At 41.0% G+C, this 27,993-nt stretch overlaps 1 protein-coding gene across 2 annotated transcripts in view; it reads left to right on the top strand.

Annotated features, from left to right (window-relative positions):
- The window catches only part of FANCM (FA complementation group M), a 2,552,324-nt gene that overhangs the window by 2,054,671 nt on the left and 469,660 nt on the right, over positions 1-27,993 (top strand). For both annotated transcript variants that reach the window (XM_044074265.1, XM_044074264.1), the window contains exon 18: positions 1,087-1,243. In XM_044074265.1, the coding sequence (XP_043930200.1) occupies positions 1,087-1,243 (157 nt within the window). The remainder of the gene's footprint in view (positions 1-1,086; positions 1,244-27,993) is intronic.

Genomic DNA, 27,993 nt, shown 5'->3' with positions numbered 1-27,993 from the left:
AAAAAGCCACTTTTCTTGTTCAGTTGAATGGATATATATTTTTTTTTTTACTCTGTTTTAGGTACTGCATTTGATCTCCAGGTTGCTGTCAGTCAGGTTGTTGTTGTGTCTTTTGGCTTTTCCTGGTTAAGGGTCGCCACAGCGGAACTCCTGTCCGCTAATGATTGGCAGTATATATTTTTTTTTACGTGCCGAGTTGCCAGCCCTGGCGCACAACCTTCAACGAAGGCACGTCCATTCACACATGTCGCCACACAGAAGACGCTCTAGCTGAGAATCAAACAGGAAAATGTCTTACTGTGAGGCGACAACGCTACCGCAGCTGTACATAAATAACTGACTGCTAGTAAATGTTAAGGGATTAAATTCTGTTATGAAAACTTTAAAGTATTACTGTCACAGCCTAAAGCTTTTAGGCACAGTAAAGGCTGCATCGTAGGCCCTTTTCAGTAAATGCATATACTGCTTTTATGGGTGGCCACAGTGGTGCAGCGGTTAATGTTGTCGCCTCACAGCAAGAGGTTCCCTGGTTCGATCCTCGGCTGGGGTGCCTTCTGTGCAGAGTCTCTGCATGTCCTCCTGTGGTTGCATGGGTTTCCTCCCACATCCCAAAGACATGCTGTAGGTGGACTGGACACTCTAAATTGGCCCTAGATGGGAGTGCGTGTGTGTGCCTTCTGTGGAAGGTTGGGTGCCGGAGTGGCAACTCGACACCGTAAAACTCCACTGCCAATCATGAGCGGACATGTGATCCACTGTAGTGACCCCTAACCGGGATAAGCCGAAAGAAGAAGAAGAAGATACATATACTGCTTTGCCTGCTGTTGAGATAGGCATTTATTTTTGAGAAGTTTCAGTAAATAGTACTCAGGAAAAATATAACTACAATTGAGGTACTTCCACTAAGCTTCACATTCTTTGACAGTTTTTAACTTGCCAACTTTTATTATATCATCCAAGTGAACAGTTTACTTCCACCTGTTAGTCTCATTTTGAAGTGTTTTTGTGTATTTTCACTTATCTTTTGACATACTAACCTAATATTTATTAGGAATGTTTACCTTTGCTGTGTTTTGGTTCTTGTAGAAAGTGGCACAAGCTTTTTTTGACGAAGAGGCTGACCTTTCTTCAGAAGATGCAGATGCTGTATCGTCAGATGAAACTGATGACTCTGAAGATGAATGTGACACATCACTTGTTAATTTCCTTAATGATGACATACAGCCTTCTCAGGGATTGAATGGTAATGAAAAGTGCTTCCTTTAGTATTCCTGAAATACTGGAATTTTTAATATTGGAATTAAGACGTTTATGGGCAGTCACCAGCAAAATAAAATAGTACTTGGTTTGACCTGTACAAAGCACATTTGCTAGTATTACTATGCATTCTGAGTACTAGGTCTTAAAATGGAATTGTATATAACAAGAGTAGATTGAACAAGCAATTTAGTTATTGAGTGCCTCCAATAGGCAAATGGACTGTATGACAGGAAATTAATGTATTCTGCTTATAAAAAAAAAAAAAAAATAAAACTTCATTATTTCTTACATAAAGATCACAAGGTCTTTGACAAATCGATCAAATAGTTCTATTGAAAATATTCAAACAAGTATAAATCCAAACAAAGGTGTTCCATGAATTGGCTGAGGCAGTGCTTGAAATTTTCTGCTTAGAAGTATGTGAATGATTAAGGTAGGTTTGCTGATCATCTGTAAGATGACATCTGATTTGTTCAGGAAAAAAAAAATCTGAGGGCAGAGCCACTACAGTAGATGGTGCAGTTATCTAGGAACACTTGGCAGAAGCAGGATTGGGAAGGTTATTTATATATGTTAGCTGTTCTTTCCAGTTTTAAAAAAAAAAAGAATCATATCACACATTACACATTTCCACAAAGGGATGGCTTGAAGTCATTAATAGTAAGAGCCCAGCTCTTCATTTAAAACATTTTCAAGACAAGACGTCTAGTGAGTTTATAACTGTATATAAGAACAAATAGGTAAGAACAGTGTTATTTTGCTTCATACTTTACTCTTTCATGCCTTCAGCACTGTGGATTGGTGCACTTCTACATTCAACAGCTGTGATCTAGCTAATCTGAGCAAGCTATCTGTGTAATAACAGAAAATAAAACATACCAGTGCAGATTGTTGACTTTAATGACAGAGTTGTTGACGAGAGGGAAGGAGACAGAAAATTATGAGGTAACATACCATATAATGGTTTGTGTAAAATTAATTATAAAAGGTCAAAAACACTGAAGGCAACAGAGAACAGACTTAAAAATGAGTGTAAAACAGTTTAATCCACTCTTTCGTCAGTCAGACTTCTTCAGTATATATATGTGTGTGTGTATATATATATATATATATATATATATATATATATATATGTATATATACATACACCCTTTACACATACGCGCCCACTGGATCTTTAATTACAACAATTCAGTGAAACAAACAATAAAATGTAACTCTTAAAAGAAACTAAAATAAAGCAAGCTAAAAAGACTTCAAAGGGGAGTCCCAGATGCACCTTTATATGACTGTTTTCCTATCCAATAAAAAACGTTTTATGTTGACAGTGTCATTAAGCCCAGGAGGGCATTATCTGCTCCTAACCTTAATTGCTACAGAGTTTCTCTCCTTTCTACCAAGTTTTTCATGTTGCCACCTCTCCAGTCCTTATCTATGTGTTCGACAATAGAAAAAGAAAATTTCTTAAACAAATCATAACAAACTGAATGTCTATATAGGGCATTATTTTCGTCCTTACTTCTAACAGCATAACAATGTTCCTTTATCTGCTTATTTAGTTGTCTGGTAGTCATGTCAATATAGAAGGCCGAACATCCAGAACATAGAGCAATGTATATCACATTGGTAGTTTTGCAATTAAATCTCATTGGTACAGAAATAGTACGACTCAGATGTGACAAACTAACATAAGGTCCCTCATGAATGTATCTGCAAACACTGCAGCTAAAGCATTTGTACATACCCTTAGGTCTATCCAAGTGAGGGAGAGAGATTCTGTTATCATCCTTCTCCAGAAAACTCTTAATAGTGTTGACCTTTTTGTATACATAATTAGGAACATTTCCCAGAACTAGTTGCAACTCACTGCTACCAATAATAATTTTCCAGTTGTCCTTTACCACAGATGTGATTGTATCACTGTCAGCAGACATACCAATAACACACCTAGGAGCATAGTAAGCATCTCCAGTATCCGTACCAACATTTTTCTCCTGGAATCCATAAACTAAAATAGGTGGAAATCTGTCACCCTCCTGTTGTAAATTTCTAAAGCAATATTCTGTAATAACATCCTAGGGTAACCTCTATTAACAAACAACTCAGTGAAGAACTGAATTTCTCGAAGGAGACCAGCATCATCACTTGTCATACGTGAGGCTCTAATGTACTGTCATTTAAGGATATTGTGTTTCATAAACTTAGGATGATTACTGTGGTAGTTTAGTTAATTATTGACATAAGTATTTTTCCTGTGTATACTGCTAGAAAATTTTTTTTCAAGAGTGCTCCAGCTCAGCATTAGGTCCAGATAATTAACTCTGTGGCCGTAGTCACTCACAGTAAAATGCAAAAAATTACTACTTGCATTAAGTTGTTCCAAAAAGGTCCTGTACAATTTGACCGGTCCCTTTATAATAAAAAAAATAAATTATCAATAAATCTACAATAAAATAAAGTCTCATTAGCAAGGTTCAAGGTTGGTAATATCTCCATCTCCCACCATCCCATCACTAGACCAGCAAAAGCCAGAGCAACTGTAGCACCCATTGCTACCCCTCGCAGCTACTTATATAGTATTTTCTGTTAAACATAAAATGATTATTCTGTAACAGAAGTTCTAACAGAAAAGTACAAATGTCAACACTTGAGTCAGATACAAATTATACTCCCTCCTGCTGCGCTATAACAGTATACAATGACACTACATTAACTGTTAACATGAAAAAATCATTGCTGTTCTCCCTAATGTTAACACCTTTGTCACTCAAACTGAACAACCTCACTTGGTTTAAAAATGACCATGAATTCATGACGTATGACGGTATCTTTTGAACCAAAGAGTTCAACAACTTGTCCAAATATAAAGAAATGTTATCAGTAACACTTCCAGAGGAAGAAACAATAGGCCAAAGGGGGGGGGGGGGGGGTTAGAGAGGATTTTGTGAATCTTAAGTATTCCGAAGAGTACACCTACTCTCGGATAATCTACCATAAGAAAATCATACACCTCAGCTGTCAGATCACCATTCATGAAATAGTCATACAGTGCATACTTAAACCTGCAACTAACTTCACAGTATTTATCTACGTTACTTAAAATAACTTCCATTGCTTTGTTGTAATCCTCTGTAGACATCACTACCAACCCACCCCCCCTTGTCGGCCTTCATAAACCTCAAATCATGCCTATTCATAAGCTCAGTTAACACTTTCCTATCTTCTCTATTCAAATTATAATAGGGACAAACAGGTTTGTTGTTCAACAGCATTTCTATGTCTTTCATACAAAAAGCCTCAAAAACTTGTAAAGTACTATATAAAGAAGGATTAAAAACAGAAGACTTTTTAACTAAGGGAATAGGTTCCAAGTCAACATCTTTCAGTATATATGACAAATTCAGTTTTCCCGTATATAATTTCATTTCTAACAAAGTGTTAGCTAAATTCGCTTGTTTGCTGGAGATAAAGTTTAAACCCAATCCCATCAAGTGCTTTTGAGAGTCAGACAACTCAAAATCAGTCAAGTTGTAAATTTTACTGTCTAAACTCGCATTAAAGTTAAAAGCAATCATTGTTTCCATAAACAACTCCTGCCTCGACCCTGCTTGAATCCTGGAGCTTTAGTTGAACCTCTTCCATTTCTTGAGTTAGTCCTTTCTTTGTTGTTACCAGAACTAATACTAGAAGCGTTCATAGTAGTTGTTCTGGGCATTGGCAAAGCAGCAGCCTAATTGGCACCACCTCCTTGATGACACACAGTCTCTGATGCTTTGGCTCCTCTGGTAGTTCCTTTATAACCAAAACTTAAAGGAACATTGCTGCTTTTAACTGCAGAACTGTAAGTCTTATTAAAACGCCCGTTAAAATTATGAGCATTTAAGGGCTGTTTAGTAGAAAGATTGGCAGAGAATGCTTGACCGCTATTGTAAGCTTTGATGTCACTGTCAGTTTTTCTAAGCTTTCTCTGCACTATTAACTGTTCATATTTGTCAACAGCTTCTAAGACCAATTGTTAGTCTTTAAAGTAACCATTTTGACCCCTTAATTTCTCTTTAATGTTGTCCATTTCCTCCAAATCCACTTTTAGTTGTTTAATAATTTTATTGTGCTGGACCAACAACTTCAGAAAATAAAAACCAGCATTGTTGAAAAAAGTAGTTATTTGCTGGCTACTGAGACTTGTCTGCATATATCAACTGGACACAAGCTGATTTAAGTATATTTTTCTGCACTTATTTAAGATTTGAGTCCATAAATATTGTGTGTCTTTGATTCTGTAAATACTGTGTCTCTGTCTCTCTGCAGTTAAGCTGCCTGAAGTGTGAAAAAGTGTAGCCATCTGAGCTCACTGAAAGTTGTTAGACTGCTTTGAAATTCCTTTGTTAGTGTTAGTTAGCTTGGGGGTTTCTGCTAGCATTAAAATCTGTGTTGGTTACATTTCTAGTAATCATTTTAAATCGAGTTGCTGGCTACTGAGACTTGTCTGCATATATCAACTGGACACAAGTTGATTTAAGTATATTTTTCTGCACTTATTTAAGATTTGAGTCAGTAAATATTGTGTCTCTTTGATTCTGTAAATAAGGTGTTTCTGTCTCTGTGCAGTTAGTTCCCCACCCCCTCCCTGTTTCTTGTTGTGGTGTTAATCTTGGTGGCTTTGGAATTGCTCGCCCCTGCTGTAAATCTCTTTTTGCACACTCCTCCTGGACCCATCTCATTTGCTCACTCAGCTGTGTACAGTGAGATCATATTTTGATTTTGGATACTCCTACCAGTCCCATCTCCTCTGTGGTGTACAGAGAGAGCATTTGGGAAGGGCATTCCCCTATATTATCTTAATCTGCTCTGTTTCCTCCGTCTCAAAAAAAATGTGCACTTCATCTGCCTTACTGTATTTGTGTTTCTTCCTACTTTATTACCTTATTTTGCTTTTGCCTCTTCTTAAAAGTACTCAATTGAATTTATTCTGCTGCCTTTATTACTGCTTGTTAGTAGCCTGATTAAATTGTAACTGTTATTCTAAGGCCCTTGGTTTAAGCACTAGGGCTTCAAACCAGTTGTTTTACATTAAGAAGGTTTGTGGTCTGCACTGTTGTGGCAGGACAGGTAGAGTACATCCTTCTAAGTTGGGAACTGCTGATTGAAGGCTCAGTGTCTGTTATTCTAAAAGTGTATTAGTTCTGGGTTAAGGACTTTGGCTTCATGCCAGTTATTTTACATTAAGAAGGTTTGTGGTCTGCACTCTTGTGGGACGAGAGGCTAGATTCTGCCCTTCTGAGCTGGGAATTTCTGGTTAAAGGCTTATTGCGCGTGTTTACTTGAACTGTTTCTTTCTGAAATCGGTATGCCTTGTTTGCTGTAGCATAGACTAGATTCAGGCCGGCTGGATCTAGCTTTGTTTGTATAACTTATGCACTGATCCAGGACGTCTTTTTTGGAGAAGATTTCTCTGTACCTTAGTGGCAGGACTGTGCAGTTAGAACTTGTCTGATTGAAGACTGCTGGAACAGGGCTCAGTTTTAAGCTTTTTAACTGGTTAATTGGGTAAAGTGTTGTTTTGATTGTATCTGCTCTATTTTCTGTAAAATATATATATATATATATATATATATATATATATATATATATATATATATATATATATATATATATATACTTGTTTCTCGCCTTTCTGAACTAGTATAGTCCAGTTTTCAGGTTATTTCTGAATCCAGCGCTGTGTTACAAGTTTCTGTGTTGCCATTACCTTACTTGGATAGAAGGAAGTTTCTCTGTTCACCTGTGAGAGAGGGGACCGTTGAGCAGCCTATCTGTCCCTGGAGGAGTGGTTTCAGCCCAGACATTAGTAGTTTATTGGCCATTTTGGGCTAATTTCTATCTCTTTCATTTCCCTGCTATAAAAACCTCATTTGCACAGCTTTTACGCTTGTATTCTGCTCAGCAAGTGCCTTCCAGGTGTTCTGCAGTCTCTACAGCAGCAGAGAGACAAAAGAGTGACTTTGGAGTGATTAAGTATCACTTTTCTGTTTTTCTTGCTGTCTTAACTAATTCTGCCTAAAGCGCCAGTTTTTTTAGCGAATCTGTGATTTAAAAAGTTTGTTATTGTTTACAACTTCGCACAGCTCCTTGTGGTGTCCTGCAAAGTGATACAGGCAACAGAGACCCAAGAGAGACTTTTCCAGATTTAAGTATTTTTTTCAGTTTTTTTGCTCCCACTGCCTTTTCCTGCCTAAAAAGCAAATTTCTAACCGATCTGTGCTTTAAAAAGTTTAAATTGCATTTGCCTTCTGCTTTTTACAGTTTTTGCACTTGTTTTATATCAATTTAAGTAGTTTTTGTATTGTATAACTGTTGTAGGCTACACACTAAAGTGTGCTAGCCTGGTTATAGCATTTACAGTGTTTTCTGCGTGTTTTTCTTCTGTTTCCTGAAAAAAACAAAACAAATTCTCTTTTCCCACCTTTGCTGAACTAGATTAGTCCAGATTTCAGGTTTTGCTGAATTCCGGACTGTGGTATAGTTTCCTGTGTTGCCCATATCCTTACTTGGATAGGAGGAAGCTTCTCTGTTCACCAGTGAGAGTGGGGAGCTTTGAGCAGCCTATCTGTCCCTGGAGGAGTGGTCTCAGCCCAGAAACTAGTAGCTTATTGGCCATTTTGGGTCAATTCCTATCTTTTTCAGTTTCCCTGCTTTAAAACCTGCATTTGCGCTGCTTTGCGCATAGAGCAGCATCGGGCAGCGCCGCTTAAACAGGTTTAAACTATTCCCGGCTCCACAAAGTCTGCTCTTCACTTTTTCTCTTAGAACTGTTCTAAATCTCAAAGTAAGCATTCTGTTTTCATTATAAAGCCCTGCAGTTGCTCGTATAAGTAATCTTATAAGTAAGCACTAATAAACTAAATCACTACCCCCTCTTATACTTACTTTAAGTACTTGGCTCCCTATTGGTCCTTTTTGATCAGTCAAAAAGTAGTTCCTTATACTATTCTGACATATCCAAAAGTCAGTTTCGGGTTTGCTCTTCAGTCCAGCTGGTGAATCTGGGAATCTTGAGGCAATGTTACAACTGCCTTATGTACACAGACCACCCTCTCCTCCTCCCAACAAGCTCAAATATATGTGAGAGATACAACTATATAGCCAAACTGGAGGCTGAGCTCTCTCAACCCAATACTGGTCTCACATAGACCTATTGCAACAGCAAACCAAACACATAGACACACAAAAACATACTCGGAGGCTCTAAATAAAAATCTGCCCAAGCAGTAGAGACCTGCAAAGCAGACATCCAAGCAACCGCTACCTCACAACAATACCCACGTATCACATAGTTCACAAAGTCATTGTGCCACACAGTCACAGCTCTTAAGGCTAAACAACACACCTAATACACTTGTAATAGGTGACTCTATTGTCAGACACACTGACGTCCCACTCACCAGGCTGAACAAGGAGAAGGTCACTGTAAGCTGCCTGTCGGGTGCCAGGATCCGCCACATAACACAAGTACTCAGGTCACTCCTAAGCAAGTACAAATATGACTCCATCATTGTCCATGCTGGTGTGAATGACCTGAGATGTACCTCCCTGGACTACATGAAAAGAGACATAGAGGAGCTCTCTGATCATGTAGCCCAGGCCGGTATGACCCTGACCTTGCGTAGCAGCTTACCCTCACCAAGAATGATGCCACAGTATAAAGACAAAATGATCAATTTTAACAATTGGCTGAAGTATTGGTGTCATTCAAAGGTGATCCAGTGTCTGTCAGCCTGGGATGACATGCTCGACAAGCCACGTTGCGTCGCTAGGGACGGCTTGCACCTGTCACCCCTAGGCTTTCGAATACTGGCTAAGGCTCTTGCCACCCCCATAGTGCCTTTTTTAGGCAAGGCTCAAAAGACAAACCCACCTCCATAGACAACACAAGGAAAAAGAAACTAAGGGTAATGCTGCTCAACGCCAGAAGTCTAAACCTCAAGCTGCATGCACTCGAGGCTCTCCTCAGTATGGAGAATATCGATATCTGTGCAGTAACAGAAACCTGGTTCAAGGCTCCTGGGAGCACCCCAGCACTACCAGGTTATACCTCATACCATGCTTTTCGGCCCCAAAACTCTGACCGAACCACAAAAGGAGGGGGAGTATCCATATTCATCAAAGATACCCACACCTCCAGGTTAGTGGCACAGCACGAAGCAACAGAGACCATCCATGTGCAACTAACAGTGGGCAAAACTGCCTTTCAGTTTATAGCCTGCTACAGACCACCCTCCCAAACTCAGGAACCCCATTCGGCTTTCCTGAGAACACTGGAGAATATGAAGGTCTCTCCAAACACCATTATATTGGGTGACTTCAACTACCCAAACATAGACTGGGAACACTACTCAAGCCCCAACACCCTCGCCCAACGGTTCCTAGAATTTATAAACTCAAATGCTATGGAACAACTGGTCACCACTCCCACAAGAGGGAAAAACATATTGGACCTGAACATCACCAACATAGGGACTCTATGTTCCATACCAGACGTATACCCCTCATTGGTAAGATCTGACCATAAATTAATCTCACTGGACATCCATATCCCGTCCCCACCCCCAGCCAAGGAAACCACAGTGAAGAACTTCTCAAAAGCAAACTTCACACTTCTCAAAACCGAGGTGGAATCCTTCAAAGCCCCCGGGCCAGTGGAAAATACGGCCCAAACCGCAGAATCCTTTACAAACGCATTCTATGGATACGTACAGGAATGCATGGATCGTGCTATCCCAAATAAAACCAAGACTCACTCCACCAAAGGCAGGAGACCTGTCTGGTGGACCCCAGCCATAAATAAGCTATACAACAGAAGGAGGACGCTACTACATGATAGAGCAAAATTCCAAAAAGGGAAGGCATCTCTGATCAGTACTAGCAAGAAACTACGATCCCTCATAAAATCATCTAAGGCCAGCTTCGAAAGAAAAATTGCACAAGACGCTAAAGATAATCACAAGGCCTTCTTTAGTTATGTCAGGAACCTGGTGGCAACTCCCAGATATGCTCTGAGTTAGTGCAAAATGACAAAAAATACACTGAACCCACAGACATTGCCAACATCCTGGCAGACAGGTTCAGTGCAAACCCCCCCCTCCCCCCCAAAAGAGCAAATGTCTATCCCAACAGAGTGTAGCCTCCCTGACATCACAGATGCACAGGTGAGAGCTGCCCTCTCCAAAGCAAAAAACACAGCATCAATGGGACCGGACGGTGTCCTGGGCTGCATCTTACACGAGCTCCAAGAAGAACTGAACCCTCACATAAAGTCACTGTTCAATCTCAGCCTTACAACAGGATATATACCCAAGGAATGGCATACAGCAACAGTGGTCCTACTCCACAAAGGTGTTGCCACAACAGACCCCGGAAACTATCGCCCTATAAGCCTGGTCTGCAAAGCTATGGAGCGTATCATCATGGAACTCATAAACAAAGACATTGGGAACCTCCAAACACTGGATCCTACCCAATTCGGCTTTGTTAAGGTCAGATCCTGCCTCTTGAACCTGGTCGACTTCTTTGAAACAGTCACCAAGGCCATAGATGAAGGGAAGGTAGTCCATACAGCCTACCTGGACCTCGCAAAAGCCTAAAACACAATGCCCCACTCGGGCATCATAAATAAGCTCACCAGCTTAAATATCAACCCCTATATCACAAGATGAGTTGCAAACTGGCTCAGGGATAGAACCCACATGGTCAGAATTGCAGGTGCCATGTCAGACTCTAAACCAGTTACAAGTGGCATCCCATAAGGCTCAGTCCTGGGACCTCTCTTGTTCGGTATATATTTCTCTGAGGTACAGGCTAACACGGGAGGACTATGGCTGACCAAGTTCGCAGATGACTGCAAACTGGGTGGCATAATCGACTCGCCGACTGACACAAGCATCCTCCAAAAGGGTCTCACAGAGACGGATAACTGGTGCCAGAGCCATGGCCTAAAGCTAAATGCTAAAAAGTGCATAGTTATCCCCTTTGGGAAAAACAAAGTGCCCACAAATTGCCACATAGGTGATAATCCATTAAGTATGGAAGAAGTAATTAGGGATTTGGGGACCCAAGTAGATAGCAATCTCTCCTTTGACCAATCGCATTGCCAAAGTGGTTAGAAAGACCTTCTATATAGCCCACCTTATCACGAAAGGGTTCACATCTAGATCAAGAGAGGTCATTGTGCCCCTCTACTCATCACTCATTAGGCCCATAATTGAATACAATGCCCCATTCGGGATGTACCTTACCCGACACCTGCAGCAACTGGAAAGACCCCAAAAGTACCTCACTAAGAGGATCGAGGGACTTAAACAGATGCCCTACACAGTTAGGCTAAAGAAACTCCAGCTCTACTCAGTTGCTTACTGCCTAAACAGAGGTGGTCTGTGCCTGACGTATAAAGCCATGTCCAACCCAGAATTAATGGACATGCTCCACCTCCGGAAATCCAAATCCCTTAGAGCTACACGCTCCAGGGACTTAAACCTCAGCACAGAAATAAATAGGGCATCCTGGAGGGACAGATTCATATCCCAGAGGCTCCCCTCACTCTGGAACAAAATCCCAATCCATGTTAGGCAGAGCCCTTCAGTGACCCTCTTCAAGAGAAATCTTGACGAGTGGATGGGAGATCGTAGGTTTACCCCTGGGATCTCTTCTGTGTCCCTACTAGACAGAGGCACAGTAAACTAACCTTAAAAGGGCTATCTTCTGTGAACTACTATACAGAGGCACAGTCAACTAATCTAAAAGAGTGGCGAAAGCCAAACACACTCTGGCTAGGCTTATAAATGCCCAAGGGCAGATAGCCTAGTATCAACCTATCAGCCTATGAACCTATAAAAAAAGGGTCATCCTGATCAACTCCATTCGTAGCTTTGGAAAACCTGAGAGCCTTAGAAACTATCTTGGACAAAATGCAGCGGTCAAAATATTTATTTTCCAGTACAAGAACTCTATATTTTTTGAGACTCTTTTCCATTTCAAACAACTGATCAGTAATAACAGCATTTTCAGTGGTGAGGTTCTCAACTGAGCTGTCAGAACTGCCTGGTAAGGCAAAAGGGTCAGATGTAAAGTTCAAAGCTGCTGAAACATCCTTGTATAAAATTTCCTTGTTAGAACTAGTAAGCTCTTTTACACAGTCTGCATGTGAATTATCTTCAGGTGAATCATTAACAAAAGCAGAACTATTCCCCCTAACAGAGGGTTCATTTTGATAGTTTTCTGGTTAAAGCAGCTAAAGATTTTTATATATTACCAAGTTCAGAGACGAATGCTGACATCATAGAATGTTGACTGTCCATGACTGGATGCAAAGTCAGATCCAAAAGGTCGTCCTCTGATGCACACTCCATAAAAGAGCAAAACTCTGACCAACCAAAACAAAAGCACTCCGTGTACACTGAGTGCTGTTTTTTTTTGGTTGGTTTAATTATGAAGGGTATTATTTTTAATGTAGCAGTTTGTGTGTGCACATTTTTAAAATATAAGAGCTAACTTGATTAATGAACTTTGATAACCTTGAACAAAAAACACAGAACATAAGTTTCTTGTCTGAAATTATCTTTTCTGCAAAGATAGCACAGCTTGTTCATGCGGGAAAATTGTTCCATGGGTAGGTAGTTGAAGTTTAGTAAGGTTACTAGAAACAGTTAACCAAGCTAAACACAGACTGTTTAGTTTGGCAATAACGTTTTGGAGCAAATCAGTCGGTCATCTTCATATGAGGCTGTATCATGAAACATCATTGTATAGTTTCATTTAAAAGACTATGTTGCAGGTGATGGGTGAAGTTGCAAACAACACCAAACTAAGACCGAAAAGCCACGAACTAGTAAAAATAAAAATCCACGACGTGGATGAGGCAGACAACCTTTATTAAGGCTACGCGCTTTCACCCATTAATACATTGGGCTTCTTCAGAGTCAAACAGGAACCAAAACCAAAGTATTTATACATACTGATATAATTGAGACCATCAAACAATTAGTGAATACACCAATAGGAATTTTATTAGCATCAAAATTAAAAACGTCACCCTTGCTTCACATTCATCCCACTGCTGGAATCAGATGAGCTAAAAAAATAAGCAAAGCTAAAATAAATTCTTGTTCTAAAACATCAATTATTAAACCAAAAACTGAAAAAAATACTGTAAAAATAGACATATACAAACAAGTAAAATATTTTAAAATCGTTATTAAATTATTAAATAATATAAATAATAATTATAAAATACTGTTCGCTCTCGTATAAAATGTGATTTGTATTTCAAAACACTTGAGATGGAAATGCTCTCATTAATACCTGGTAATCTAGTTGCATCCAGGCGTAACTGCCATAAACATTCCCTCATTTCCAATAGGGTTTTAAGGTCACTGCCTGCATCATTTTTAGGCACCCTGTCAATAACAAAGAATAAAAACTTTTTAAAGTTGACGTATTCCTTACTGTGATTAAATAAAGCACTAGTTGTCGTCTTGTTTTTTTTATATCTCTGTTGTGCTCCAAGATACGTAATCTTAATGTACGTGTAGTCTTTCCCACGTAAAATGCCAGACACATTAAACACGTGGCAATATAGCACTTAGTCAGTGTTAAGGTTGTCTGTCTCATCCACGTCGATGAGTGAAGTTGTGTTTTCTTGTCTGAAATCCATTTTGGGATTAAAATATGCAAACAGAGTGCATCTGTTAATGATGTGAGGTTTCATGGATGGCATTCTGCATTTGTGGTGTAAAAAATATTAAACGCTGGTAAAGTTACAAAGGAATGTTTACCATTAAATGGAGACTCATAGTTTTGTCATTTACTAGCATTTTTGGATGGTACTTTTAGTTTTCTTAGGGACCACAATATGCTGTCTGAAATATTATTTTTATTTATTTTTTTAGCAGTTTAGCATTGGGAGATCTTTCAGTCACTGTGGGAAATCACTTTTGTGGACACAGTTGCCAGTGATAGTTTGTAAGGGGGTCCTTCTAGACAATACAGAATGTTAAGAAATGATGAAGTTATGGCCATTGCTTTATAAGTCCCATGGAAAATAAACAAACACCTAAGATCGTCCGTGTCTGCAAAGATCAGGTTTCCTTCTGCTTACAGTGTTGTCTTCAGTCCTTTTATCTTCATGTAGCCTGTAAAATAGGTTCAAAGTAGAGTGCTTTTAGATTGGGGTTGCAAGCTATCTGATTTAATACAAATGGCAAACACAGGATTGCTATTGTGACTGGGTACTTGCTTCCAAAAGCTGCAGGACCCAGGCAAATATGGGTGCTTAGAATGTAGCCAGCAACCTATTTGGGGGTGAGAAAGTGAAATTCCACTAAGGCTTTACAAATAGCTTGAGGTGTGTATGTGTTTTCTAAATGAAGATGTATGCTCTAGACATGCATATTTTTAAGTTTTATGCTGATGTACTATTCATGTATTTCTGTGCCGGCAGCAAAAGTACTTTTTTTTACTAGAAAAAAATAGAAAGTTCTGGTCTCAGAATTATGTGGGTATATTTGCAAGTGGTTAGGGTATTGCAATGCTAAGTGTTTTATAACCTTTGCAAAGTCAGACAGCTGTGAAAGTAGCTGACTCCAAGTCAGACTGCCGACCAGTCACGAGTGGAGTCTCACAGGGTTCGGTCCTGGGTCCTCTTCTGTTTGGTATCTACTTTTCTGAAATCCAGGCCAACACGAAGGGACTCTGGCTGACAAAGTTCGCAGATGATTGCAAGTTGTGAACTATTATTAACTCCCCAAGTGATGTTGACATCCTGCAAGAAGGCAACGACTGGTGTCAGAACCATGACCTTAAGCTCAATGCCAAAAAATGTGTCATCATCTCCTTTGGGAAATGAGTTTCCATGAATTACCACATCGATGGTAGTCCACTGAACACAGAAGGCATTATAAGATATCTGGGAACACAGGTTGACAGCAACCTCTCTTTTGACCACCACATTGCCACTGTGGACAGAAAGTCCTTCTATGTGACACATCTCATTACTAAGGGTTTTGCATCCAGGAAGAAAGAGATAACATTGTCTCCCTCTACTCTTCCCTCATTAGGCCAGTCATCGAGTACAATGCCCTATTTGGCATGTACCTCACTAAACACCTGCAACAACTGGAGAGGCCGCAGAAGTACCTCACAAACATGATCCTAGGCTTTAAACAGCTGTCCTATATGGACAGACTCAAAAAACTCCAACTATTCTCTGTCTCATATCGCCTACTTAGAGGCGATATCTGCTGGACTTACAAAGCCATGTCTGACCCAGGTCTGTTAGAAATGCTGCATCTAAAGAAATCCTAATCCCTCCGCACCACACACTCCAAAGACCTCCACCTCATTATCACAATCAACAGAACATGCTGGAGGGACAGGTTCATAACCCAAAGACTGCCCTTGCTATGGAATAGACTTCCCATACATGTCAAACAGAGCACCTCACTGGCCCTCCTCGAAATCTTGATGAGTGGATGGGAAATAGAAAATTCACCCCAGGGATCACTCCAGTGGCTCTACTCGACAGAGGCACTGGGAGCTAATGTCAGGTGGCACGATGCCAGGGTAATCCCATGGGCTAGGCTTGCAAAGGCTCCAGGGCCATTAGCCTAGTACACACCTATGAACCTAGAAAAAAAGCTTGTAGTTCATTCGGAACAGGAAAAGTTATATTCCTTAAAAGGCTTTACAGAAAGACGTGTGTGTGTGTGTGTGTGTGTGTGTGTGTGTGTGTGTGTGTGTGTGTGTGTGTGCTTTAAAAGGATTTACAGATGTATTTAGTTCAGTATGCATGTGTGTGTGTGAGTGTTTGTGTGTATGCAGTTTGGGAGGGGTATGTTTAATTAGAAGAATACTACTACTGTAGAACTAAGGTGGTGCTTATGTTAAGAAGCAGGTTTGCAAGCACTGCAAAGGAAGAAGTGCACCTTTTGTCGGTTTCTGCAGCTATTTCTATGAAGACTGCACTGATCACATAAATCCAAGGGGTGTTGGAGACAGGCAAGGAGCAAAGTTTATTATTTCTGGCACAAGTCAACATATAACATGCATAGGGTAACCATATCTGAGAACAATATATTGCTTTCGCATTTGCATCTGTTTGATATAGCACCCCCCCTCCCCCCGTAAATCACACTGCTGAATGCACACCTCAAGTAGTAATATTGACTTTTATTGTGATCCATAGACATGAAAATGCAGCGGTGGTACGGCGGTAGCATTGTTATCTCACAGCAAGAGGTTCTCCCGTTCGATTCTCGGATTGGCTTGGGAGTGCCTTCTTTGTGGAGTCTGCATGTCCTCCCCGCGGTTGGGTAGCATTCGAAAGACATGCGTGCATAAATGGGCGTGCCTTTCATTGAAGGTTGGGCGTCGAGCTGGCACCTCGGCGTTTCGTAAAAATCTACTGCCAATCATTAGTGGACCGAAGTTCCGCTGTGGTGACCCCTTTCCGGGAAAAGCCGAAAGACAAACAACATTGTGATCAATAGACATGGAATGTATAGTGTGTTGTCATTGTAAGCAAAATTCCTGAGTTGATACTACATTTATAAATGTGTACAACACCCATTAGAGCAAGAGAGATATTATTGCATACCACGAATGTCCGTGGTACAGAGTATACTTGCAAATATGGTAGAAAGCTTAAATTAGATTGTTTTGTGTCTCTCTGTCAGAAGTCCATGACCTAATTCTGAGAGCCCTGACACATTAAATTTAAACTGTGATTCCCATAAATAACAGCAAATTCTAAAATTCACTGTTATCCCCACATGCCCTGATACTCATATATGCTAATTCAAACATATATGAATCACAGAGCAGGGAGAACACTTCAGGGTGCTACAGTCTCAGGCTTAGATTGATTTCCACCCAGTTCATATATACAGTTCTGCACTTCTGAGAATTGCAGTTATGGTCTTTGGTATTTCACTAGTCACCCATACAGAATGTGTAATAACTTCCATCTTCTGTTACCAGCATCCCAGCTGTGGCATTCATATGCGTCATCGCCAGACAGATGCTAGCAAATATTGCTGCTACAGACCGTTCCCCACACATCTCTCAGTCTATGACTGGCCTATTTTATTGCCCCTGATATAGTGCCAAGCTGTAGAATGCTGTTGTGATGGTCCTGGGGACAGATGCTCACCATAGTTGGCTACAGCTATGCAGCTTCATTCAGTATTGTTGAAGCATGTTCCAGTGAGAGATCCCATGGTGGGCATGTTCATAGGCTCATAGGTGTGTACCAGGGTAAATACCACTGCGGGCTTTTTAAGCCTAGACATGCATCCCAAATCTCTGACTAGTTCTGGTACCCTTGTAAGTGTAAGCAAGGGTTTGGGAGATTAAACATTTGCAACCAGAGGCCTAGGAAATGAACCATTTACAAGCGGCCCGTGTCCATTACAGACACAGGTGCTAAACCAGGGATGAATTTCCTGTTCCCCATCCACTCGTCCAAGTTGCTGTTAACCTGGGTTAGGGAGGAACTCTGCTTCACATGGATAAGGAGCCTGTTCCAGAGAAGAGGTTGTCTCTGGGATACATACCTGTCTCTCCAGCAAGTCTTATTTATATCACAGGCAAGGCTCAAGTCTTTATAATGGGTAATTCTGGTGGTGGTGGTTTTGTGAATACGTGTTGGTCCATCATGGTGGGGCCCAGCAGCAGCTTGTGTGCTAGGCATAGATCTCCCATCAGCCTGTAAGAGACAAAAAAAAAGGGATAGGGCTTTAAAATGGTCTACGCAGGACATGTCACTTATTTACTGTATTAATTTAGTGAGGGACCTCTATGGATATTACAATTGTTGGATGTGCCTGTTTAGGTACGTACCCAAGGGGGCATTGTACTCAATCGATTTGATGAGTGACAAATACAGTAGAACAATGACCTCCTTGGACCTAGATGGCCATACCTTAGTTTATAAATTGCACAAATTTGCTCACTACTGTAGACACATGATGGTCAAAGGTTATATTACTGTCTGTGTGTCCCCAAGTCCCTGACTCCTAGGTCAACTCTTAGGGGTGTATTGTCGATATGATAGTTATCAAGGTAGATACTTCTGAATCATATTATTATGCATTTCTTGGCATTTAGTTTTAGTCCATGGCTGTGACACAAGTTATTTGTCTGTCATCCCTACCTAGAGAACATTAGTGTCAGTGGGAGATTCTGTGACTGCTCCTAATTTGCAGTCATTTGCAAATTTGGTCAGCCAGAGGCCCTTGACTTCAGAGAAATAGATGCCAAAAAGGAGTGGTCCCAGGCACGAATCTTGAGAATTCAATGGTGACGGGCCTCTCTGTAGTGGTGAACTCTCCAGTTCTAACTTCCTGAGTCCTCTTTGTGAGCCAGCTGGCTATCTAATTAGTGGTATAAGGGTTTATAGCCAACTTCTTGAGTTTGTCGACAATGCGTGAGTGGGGTATTATGTCAAATGCCTTGGCTATATCAAGGTAGGCAGTATGAACCATTTTGCCCTCATTCATTGCATTGATGACCTTCTTAAAATCCAGCAGATTGAGTAGGCATGACTTGCCCTTGACAAAACCAAAAGGGGTTGAGTCCAGTGTCTGGAGGTTTCATATGTCATTATTGATCATTTCCATGCTAGTTCTTTCCATGGATTTGCATACGAGACTAGTGGGTCTTCTGGGTCTGTAGATGGCCTGCCTTTGTGCAGAGGGATGAAAGTGTTGCTGTTTTCCATTTGTGAGACATGAAGCCTGTTTGAAGGCTGTAGTTAAATAGTGATTCCAGAGCAGAAGCGTAGCTGGTGCAACCAGCTCCCCAACCCAAAGTAAAGAGCAAAAAAAAAAAAAAAAGAGACACTTCATGGTAAACATAAATGTTCCTTTTATTGACACTACAAATAGCAAACAGTTACTACAGTTTAAACAATGTCTACAATGGAGTTCTACAACGCTCATGTTTTAGTTAAAAAAAAAAAAAAAAAAAATTAAACTGTAGCAAACTGCTTGCTACAGATGTAGCAAACAGTTGTTGCTATGTTTTATACTCTGCTTGCATGGAACTCTATAGCACTCATGTTTTAGCTAAAACAATTTTTTTTTTCGTTTACTTTTAAACTGTAGCAAACTGCTTTCTAAAATTTAGACCTCAAATGGTGGACAGCTACAGTGCTCAGGTTGGACCACAAATGTAATACTGATTTTTAAAAGATGGTATTGCACTAATGAACATTTAGGATCAGCTACCCCCCCCCCCCGCAGCATTTGGTGCTCAGGGCAGTTACCTGTCTCGCTCCACCCTAGCTACACTACTGTTCCAGCAGGCCTGATAGGTCATGCTTCATGCTATTTAGAAGACAGCCTGGGCCCATCACTGCAGTGTTCTTAGCCTTAGAGAGAGCACTGAGGACCAGCTCCGTAGAGATAGTAGAGGGAGCTGTACGTTATGGTATTTTCTGAGGTGAGGCTGAGGGGAAGAAATGGATTGTTAGAGCTGAATTTGTCTGCCAGTATGTTAGAGCTGAATTTGTCTGCCAGTAGGTTTGCTTTATCTTCTGGCTCAGTATAGGTGGTTCTGTTAACAGTGAGCTCTTTACACGATTGTGTATTGCTTTTGAGGTTGCAGATATGGCTAAAGAATGCAATGTGGCTGTCTTTGGCTTGGGAGGCCATATTTACCTCAGATTTGGATATGGTGGACTTTATTTGCCCTCCGAGTTTGTTTGTTTAGTTTGATGAGAGTGGTTTTATCATACCAGGTGCTACACCTCCTAATTTTTCTATGATTTTCTTCCTTCTGTTCTACTGCCTCTTAATGTTGTGATTACACCAGGGGGCATGTTTTTGTATTAGTTCATTCTGTATTTATTCTTGCTAGGTACAACTGCCTGTATATAGCTATTAACATGCTTTTGTTGGGTTTCTGTGAACAATTCCCTGTAGGCAGCAATGTTCTCAGAGTTTGGGGGGAGGGGGGCTTGAAATTTTGATAGGCTATCACTTAGCAGTAGAAAATTAGCCTTAGAGAAGTTCCTGAACATTCCAGGGTTGGCTAGGGTTCTGAGTTTTATTTTTTCTTCAAAGTAGACCATTTTGTAGTCTGACCTTACCAGAGAGGACATTACAGTTTATGGTGTGCATCACTCTCCCATATTAGTGAGGACCAGATGCAATGTGTTTGCTCCCCAGTTGGCATATTGGCCCTATCTGGAACAAGCTTCCAAGTGAACTTACTGCACTTACTTCTTTACCCACTTTCAAGAAGCATCTAAAAACTTTGCTTAATTCCCAATGGCTCTGTCCTTGTACTAACCCTGACTGCACTTTTTATTCCCTCTACCTTTTCTTAGTCACTCATATCTGTACTAGGTTTCTACAGTACTATGTTTTTTTTTTCTACTCTCAATTTCTCAGTTCCACTGAACTAAAAAAAAGAGCATTTTTTTTCACCTGTTATATTTTCTTGGTTATGCTTATGAAACAGGCTATGTACTACTTTCCATTTGGAAAATATTTATTTTTTGTATAACAAGTTTTGTTCCATATTACTGTGTTTTTGTGGAGCTTTTCTCCCCGGGCCTCTACTGAAAATGGGCATGTATCCAGCTAGACTAGCCCAGTCAACAAATGTAAAATAAAATAAATAAAATATTGACAAATGTAGTCCAGCAAGTGTGTTTTCAAAAATCCAGGAATCTCTGTGCCTGCATGTTTGGTGATTCATAGGTGAATATTAGGCTAACTGTCCTGATGGGTTGTTTTAAGTCTAGCCAATAACCTAAGGTCAGAGTCAAGCCCTGTACATTGTGTCTATGAGATGAAGACCTTAATCATTATACCAAACCCACCCCAACATGTATGATTCCCATTTAAGAGTGAGGTAGTTAAAATCACCCGTGAATATGGTATTGGATTGGATGATGGAGTATTTCTAGTATGCTTAACTACAGGTCATGGGTTTCCTGGGTCTTAGTTGAGGACTTATGGCATGCAAGGAAGTGGTATGGGATTTTGCCTGTTGTGGTTTGAGTGTGGAGAAGCTCAAGTGCATTGTCCTGTTTGACCAGCCTTGAGTTATGTTTTTTTTTTTTTTTTTTTAATCTAAATTGTGAGACCTACATCTTTAATCCCTGCCTGTGTAAGTAGCTGGTCTAAATGTGTGGAAGGCATTATAGCCTTGCACTGTCTGGGTGCTGTCTGTGGCTTTAAACCATGTCTCAGTGACTGCACAGACACTGAGACCTGGTTTAATGCTATGGTGAGCACCAGGTTTCAGTGACTGCACAGATGTCAGTTTTCTCAAGGGTGAGGAGAGCTTGTAGTGAGTGGAGTCTCTTGTTTAGACTCCAGTGTCAAACTTCTATTGTCCATCTAAAGGCCCCAGCAATGAGATGCTAGAATGATGTGTTTGTGACCATTGGTGTGTGCTTTGGCCACATTGTTTTTCCATAATGCATCTTAAGCATGTGTACCAGCCAAGCCCCATATGCAGTGCTGAAAGCACTGCCATTCTATGCAGACTGTCTGTAAGGAGGACTGAAAGAAGGATAATCAGATGTATCTCTCAGTTCTTGAACCACATGCCTGACAGCCTACTGTATACTCAGTTTGCATGCTTCCCTTGCATGCAATGCAAGGCCATTTGTGAACCTGCTTCTCCCACGGCATATCAATATTTTTTAAACAGTAGAGCCATGAATTGTTAGCATCATTCACCAGTGCTGTTCAGGGCACTGAGGCACTCAAACTGCATACTAAGAACTCCCAGTCCCATGTTAGGAAAAGTCATTGTTTACTGTGTTAATTTAAAGGTGGGGATGTTTACTTTGTAGTATTTTTCCTTGAAGAACCGGAAATGTTGAGCAGTTTTGCCTACAAGACATTTAAACACCTATAAAAAGGGTGAATTAAAATACTCATTTGATATCTTTCTGTAAGCAGAAGGCGCACACTAAAATATTTATTTCACACTGCTGAGACAGCTACAAAGTTTTCAAGATTCATAGTAGACAAAACACAGCTCTTGTTAAGGACAGAACTTTTACTGGTAATAGTATAATCTCTAACAATACACAGACGTCTTGTTACTGGAATTAGTGCATCTGAGTGGTCATGATTATCGACTGCAAAGCGCGACCCATGTCTTAATCCATCCATCTTCTGTTCACAATACTGCATGACCTAGAAAACTCATGAGTGTTTCTTGTGAAAGTGTTTTCTTATCCTAGTGGGCCTACTTAACTGTAAATAAAAATCAATAATCTGTCAGAATACAGAAATTGCAAGACAACTAGGACAAAGTGACTGGCTTCCATACAGAAGACAAACAAATGCGTCTACATCATCTTTACTAATGGCTGTGTGCATGAACAAAATTCTGATTCTTCCAGGTGTTCAAAAGCTTTGGCTGTTCTAGTCTAGAACCGCATGTATGTGAAAGTGGACAAGACAGAGTTGTGCCTGAATACATTAGTGGTGATCCAAATGCTTTTTGTCTCATTACAGACTGAACATCGAGAATGCTTTAAATTTCTGAAACTTTTCTGAGACTTTGTTTTTTGTGCCCCATACCCTAAACTACTCTGGTGTACTGTGGGACAAATTACTAATTGAAAATTCAGAACAGTTTTCTTAAATGAATAACATGCATATGGTAAATTCCCCCCCACCATTGGCAATTGGTGTAGAAATTTAACATTAATGTAGTATTCTTTTGTAAAGTTGAGAGACTGTGGGACCAAAACAGACGAGGAGTGAAGTAAATCATATCTAAAACATCTAGTTACATTTTTTCCCTCTGCATTTACTATAAACACAAACAATCGATTATATTATATAGTAACTACTAAAAAACAAAAGTGTGTGTTTTATATTGGCAGACACTCTAGAATTAGCTTGGTTGAGTTGTTATTAATTTATTTTTTAAACAATGAGCAGTAATTTGATTACAGAGAAATGTATGATCTGATACTGTCAATTTTTTCATCTCCTACTCACACAGACTGGTCACGGATCTAATCCTCTGATCCGTCTCCTCCACTACCAAGCTTGTGGCAACCAAAGAAGCTCTTGGACACTCCCCTTACCCACAATGCATCTCTTCTTGTTCCATCAGATCTCATTTACCACTTCGCGAAAGATGTCCTTCCTAGAACTCTTGGATAGTCAGGTCGTATTTTTTTATTTATTGCCTTTTTCCAATTCTTTCGCAATCTTCAGTACTTTACTGTTGACCTCTTTTGTCCCTTGTTAGACAACTTTAATTTTTCCTTGGTAACCACTTTTTATTAGGTTACTTATCTCTCCCTCTTGTAACAGTCATTTTCTTAGTACTTTTTTTTCCCTATCCCTTACCTTTTTAGGTACTCTTAACTACTATTGTTAGCAGTTTTATCCTTACCTTTGCCAATAGTCTTAACTACTATTGTTAGTAGATGTTCTTCATCTCACATTGCTGCAGTCCTTACTTATGGGTAGTCCGCTGTCCTCGGTCGGCCCGAATACCAAAGTATTAGGCTGACGTCGGTCATGGGCGCCTAAATCTGACATCAGAGCGTCAGGGTATAAAGGCGCATGACCGACGTCATATCCTCAGTCTTTTTTGCCGCATGGTCCGATGCAGAAGCAGCGTTGCAAGTGCCATTCGGCGTTCTGAAATTTTTCGTTTTCGGAGTTTCAGACCGATACCAAGTTGGGCTAAGTACCCCGTTGGGGAATATTTTGTTTTTCTTGCCTCAGTTACTTACGGATGTCAGAAAAAGTGAATAATTGTATTTCTTGTGGGAAACAGATACCGCATAGGGATTACCACTCGCTTTGTATTCCTTGTTTTGGACGAGCACGGCGTAGTCGGGTGTCGATTTTGTGCTAGGTTTAATAAGCGCACTATAAAGCGGAGGTTAGATTGCGCTAGGTTAGTCTTTGGCAAGAGGTGTAATTATAATATGCCGTCGGATGTTCCGCGCCTGCTTCTACTAAAAGCGCAAAGACAAATCTTTAAAGCCTAGGCAGGATGATTCGTCCGTTCGGACGCCGGACCTTTAGAAGCTACAGCTGAACAGGTGGATCCGGCTGAAGTTTCTGTTGAGTCCCAGGGGAAACTTTGATTTTACAGGATGTGGCCTCTCAGGAGGCAGGTCAGGCTGAAGGGGCCTCTCAGGTTACTATTCTCCCTTCTATGCCTAAGGTGGTTAGGCCTTCTGCTACTGTTTCTAAGGCTCCTTCTAAGGGCAGGTCTGTCTTGCCTTCCTCTGGTGTCAGTTCTGGTTCTTCAGGGTCTGTGCCTAAAAGCACATGCTTAAAATGGCAGAGGATTTGATTACTTTAATTAGAGGTTCTATGCCCCCTCCTGATAAAAGGCCCAGGATGGAGCCAGAGTTGGAAAGTTTGGAGCAGGCCTCAGATGATTCAGAGTCTTCTGCTGAAGACATTCAAGATTTCCCTCCTTATTCTAATTCTGATGCAGAGGATTCCACTCCTTCTGCTTCTCCTCCAGAGGATTTTTCATTTTCAGAAACTCTGCATTCCATGAGGGAGCATTTTCAGTGGGAGGGACAGGATTACTCTGATTCACGGAAGAGACTTAGGGAGTTCTTGTTTTTACCACAGCATAGACCCTTAGCTATACCTCCGGTTTTGGATGTTGCTTCAGATGTTTTTTCGGAAGCTTCCCTTAATCCAGATTCTGTGCCTCCTGCCCCAGTTAAACCGGACAGGTATTACAGGGTGCCTGAGGCTCATAAATATCTGTATAAGAGTCCTAGGGCGGACCCAGAAACTATTAGTCAGGGGCCTAAGGGTGTTAGAGCCTCTGTTGTTAAGAATCCGGTTCCTCTGGATAAGGAAGCTAGAGCTTTGGATAGATGGGGTAAGAAGGTGTATACCTCTTCTACTTTAGCAATGAGAGCTTTGAACTGCCAGTTTCATATGTTGAAGTATCAGAATTTCCTCCTTTCTCAGCTAAGGTCTAAAGTGGATGCTTTGGCAGAGGGCATAGAGTGTAAAGAATTGCAGGATTTAGTGCATGTTTCTGAACAGGTGGGTAAGCACTCTTTGCAATGTGGTTTTGATGCTTTACAGGCTTCTTCCAGGGTGGCTGCCACTGGTTCAGTTATTCGTAGGCACGCCTGGCTTAAGGATCAGAATTTGTCTGAGCATGTTAAGTCTAGAATTCTGGATGCCCTTTACAGTCTGAAGTTTTGTTTGGTCCTCCTGTGGAGTCAGTCTTAAAGAAAATGGAAGACAAGGCTAAGTCTATGCAGACTGTTAAAGATTTTTTGCAGGTACAACCTCCAAAGTTTAGTAGAAATTGGCCTGCTAAGGGGTGGACGTACCCTTCTTCTGATTCTCAGTCTAGGGGTAGATCTAGGCGTGGTAGGGGCAGAGCTCAGAGTACTTTCAGGCCGAGACAATGGAGTTCGCCTGCTCAATCTGCTGGTGAGGGCAGGGGCCAGTCCTTTCGTAAACAGGCCCAATGACCTACATTTTCAGCTGCCAGATTCTTCTTGCCTGGCAGCTCCTTTGGGAGGAAAGTTGGCTCTTTTCAAGCAAAATTGGCATTTAGTCACCCAGGACAAATGGGTATTGGACATTATAAACCGAGGTTACAAATTCTATTTCCATACCATGCCTCCTTTCAAAGGCATGCCAGACGTCCCTCCTCGGCAAAGGATCGAGGCTCGCAGACAAATTTCTGTACTTCTTCAAATAGGAGCTATACAGCCAGTTCCTCTGTCAGAAGTGGGCCTAGGATTTTATTCTCGCCTGTTTCTAGTTCCAAAGAAAGGAAACACGTGGAGACCAATTTTGGATTTATCTATCCTCAACACTTACCTGGATATTCCAAAGTTCAAGATGCTGACTTTACAACAACTTTTACCTCTGTTGGGAAAAGATCACTGGATGGTTACTCTGGATCTCAAAGAGGCTTACCTTCATGTTCCTATCAGGCCCAGTTGCAGGAGGTACCTGCGTTTTGGCTGGAAATTTACATTATCAGTTCTCTGCATTGCCCTTTGGCTTATCTACTGCCAGAGTGTTCACAAAGGTTCTGGCTCCAGTGATAGCATTTTTCAGACTAAGAGGAATACAGATTTATCCTTATTTGGACGATTGCCTGATTATTGCACAAGAAAAGGACGAACTTCTTCATCATCTACAGTATGTGATGGCAGTGTTAAGATGCCTAGGGTATTCTGTGAGCGAAACAAAGTCCAGTCTAGTACCCTCTCAGGACATGTGCTTTCTGGGTGTGAGACTGAATACAGCTTCCCAGATGGCCTTTTGACCCCGGACAAACAAAGAAGCCTTTCTCTTTATTTCCATCAAATGTCTCTACGGTCCTGGCTGACTGCAAGGACAGTCCTTCAAGCCTTGGGGTTCATGGCATCTTGTATTCTGGTGCTTCCCAATGCCAAATTGCATATGAGGAAGCTTCAATGGTATCTCACAAATGTATGGACACAGCACTGCCAAGATCTAGACACTGTCATTCAGATAATACCTTGCATTCGGAAGGAGTTTTTGTGGTGGGCTCAGGAATGTCACCTAAACAAGGGACTCTCTGTGACCCGGCCAGAGGCGAGTCAGATTCTAACGACAGATGCCTCGGACAAGGCTTGGGGAGCACACCTCAATGGAAAATGGGTGCAAAACACGTGGCCTGTCAAACTCCAACATTTGCATATCAACGTGAAGGAAATGTTAGCAGTCCAGTTTGCATTGATGGCTTTCAAAGATTTACTTCACCCAGGGCAGGTGTTGATTCAAACAGACAACACTACTGTCATGTGGTACATCAACAAGCAGGGGGGGAACCCATTCTTACCCTCTTTGCAGGCAAGCGATGATTCTGTGGGAAACTGCTCTCAATCTACACCTCAATCTTCAGGCAAGGTTTCTACCAGGAGCACAGAACTCCTTAGCAGATGTATTGAGCAGACAAATAGTGGATCCTCACGAGTGGAAATTGGATCCTCATGTATTTCAACAGTTGACAGTATTATGGGGAACTCCAGACATAGATCTGTTCGCTTCTCCACTAAATTACCAGTTGCCAAAGTTTTGCACAAAAATGTTTCATCACACAGCTTGGAAGGTGGGCGCTCTATCATTCAGTTGGAACAATCTGCATGTATATGCCTTTCCACCTCTGCCTCTTCTTCCCAAGGTACTCTTGAAGGCCAGACAAGACAAGCCAACCATGATTTTGATAGCACCGGATTGGCCTCGACAACACTGGTACCCACTACTGAGGAGCTTAGTGCGAGAACCTCCATGGCCTCTGCCTTTGATTCCGCACCTTTTGTCACAAGAGGACAGTCACTTCCTCAATGTCAAGATTCAGTCTCTACATCTAACAGCCTGGCATATTCTGTTTTAGACTCTGGAGGGTCTCAGCTTCCACAACAAGTTTTGAATGTTATTTTGGAGGCCAGGAGGCCTAGTACCAGGAAAGTTTACGCTGATAAATGGAGGAGATTTTTTATTTGGAGCAAAGGAAAGGACTTTGATGTCTCCAAACCTGATTTAAGTGTTGCTCTTCAATATCTTACTGAGTTATTGGACAAGGGTTTGTCTTTCTCCTCAATAAAGGTCCATGCTGCAGCCATTTCTGCTCACTATGATTGTGACCCTCCTTTATTCTCTCATCCTTGGTTTAAGCAATTTCTTAGAGGGGCAAAGAATATAAGACCCCACGTAG

Source organism: Protopterus annectens, chromosome 6.part0, assembly GCF_019279795.1.
Source record: "Protopterus annectens isolate FY-2018-M chromosome 6.part0, PAN1.0, whole genome shotgun sequence".
NCBI lineage: Eukaryota > Metazoa > Chordata > Ceratodontiformes > Protopteridae > Protopterus > Protopterus annectens.
Note: the sequence above shows the minus strand (reverse complement) of the source record. Positions and strands in the feature narration are given on the sequence as shown.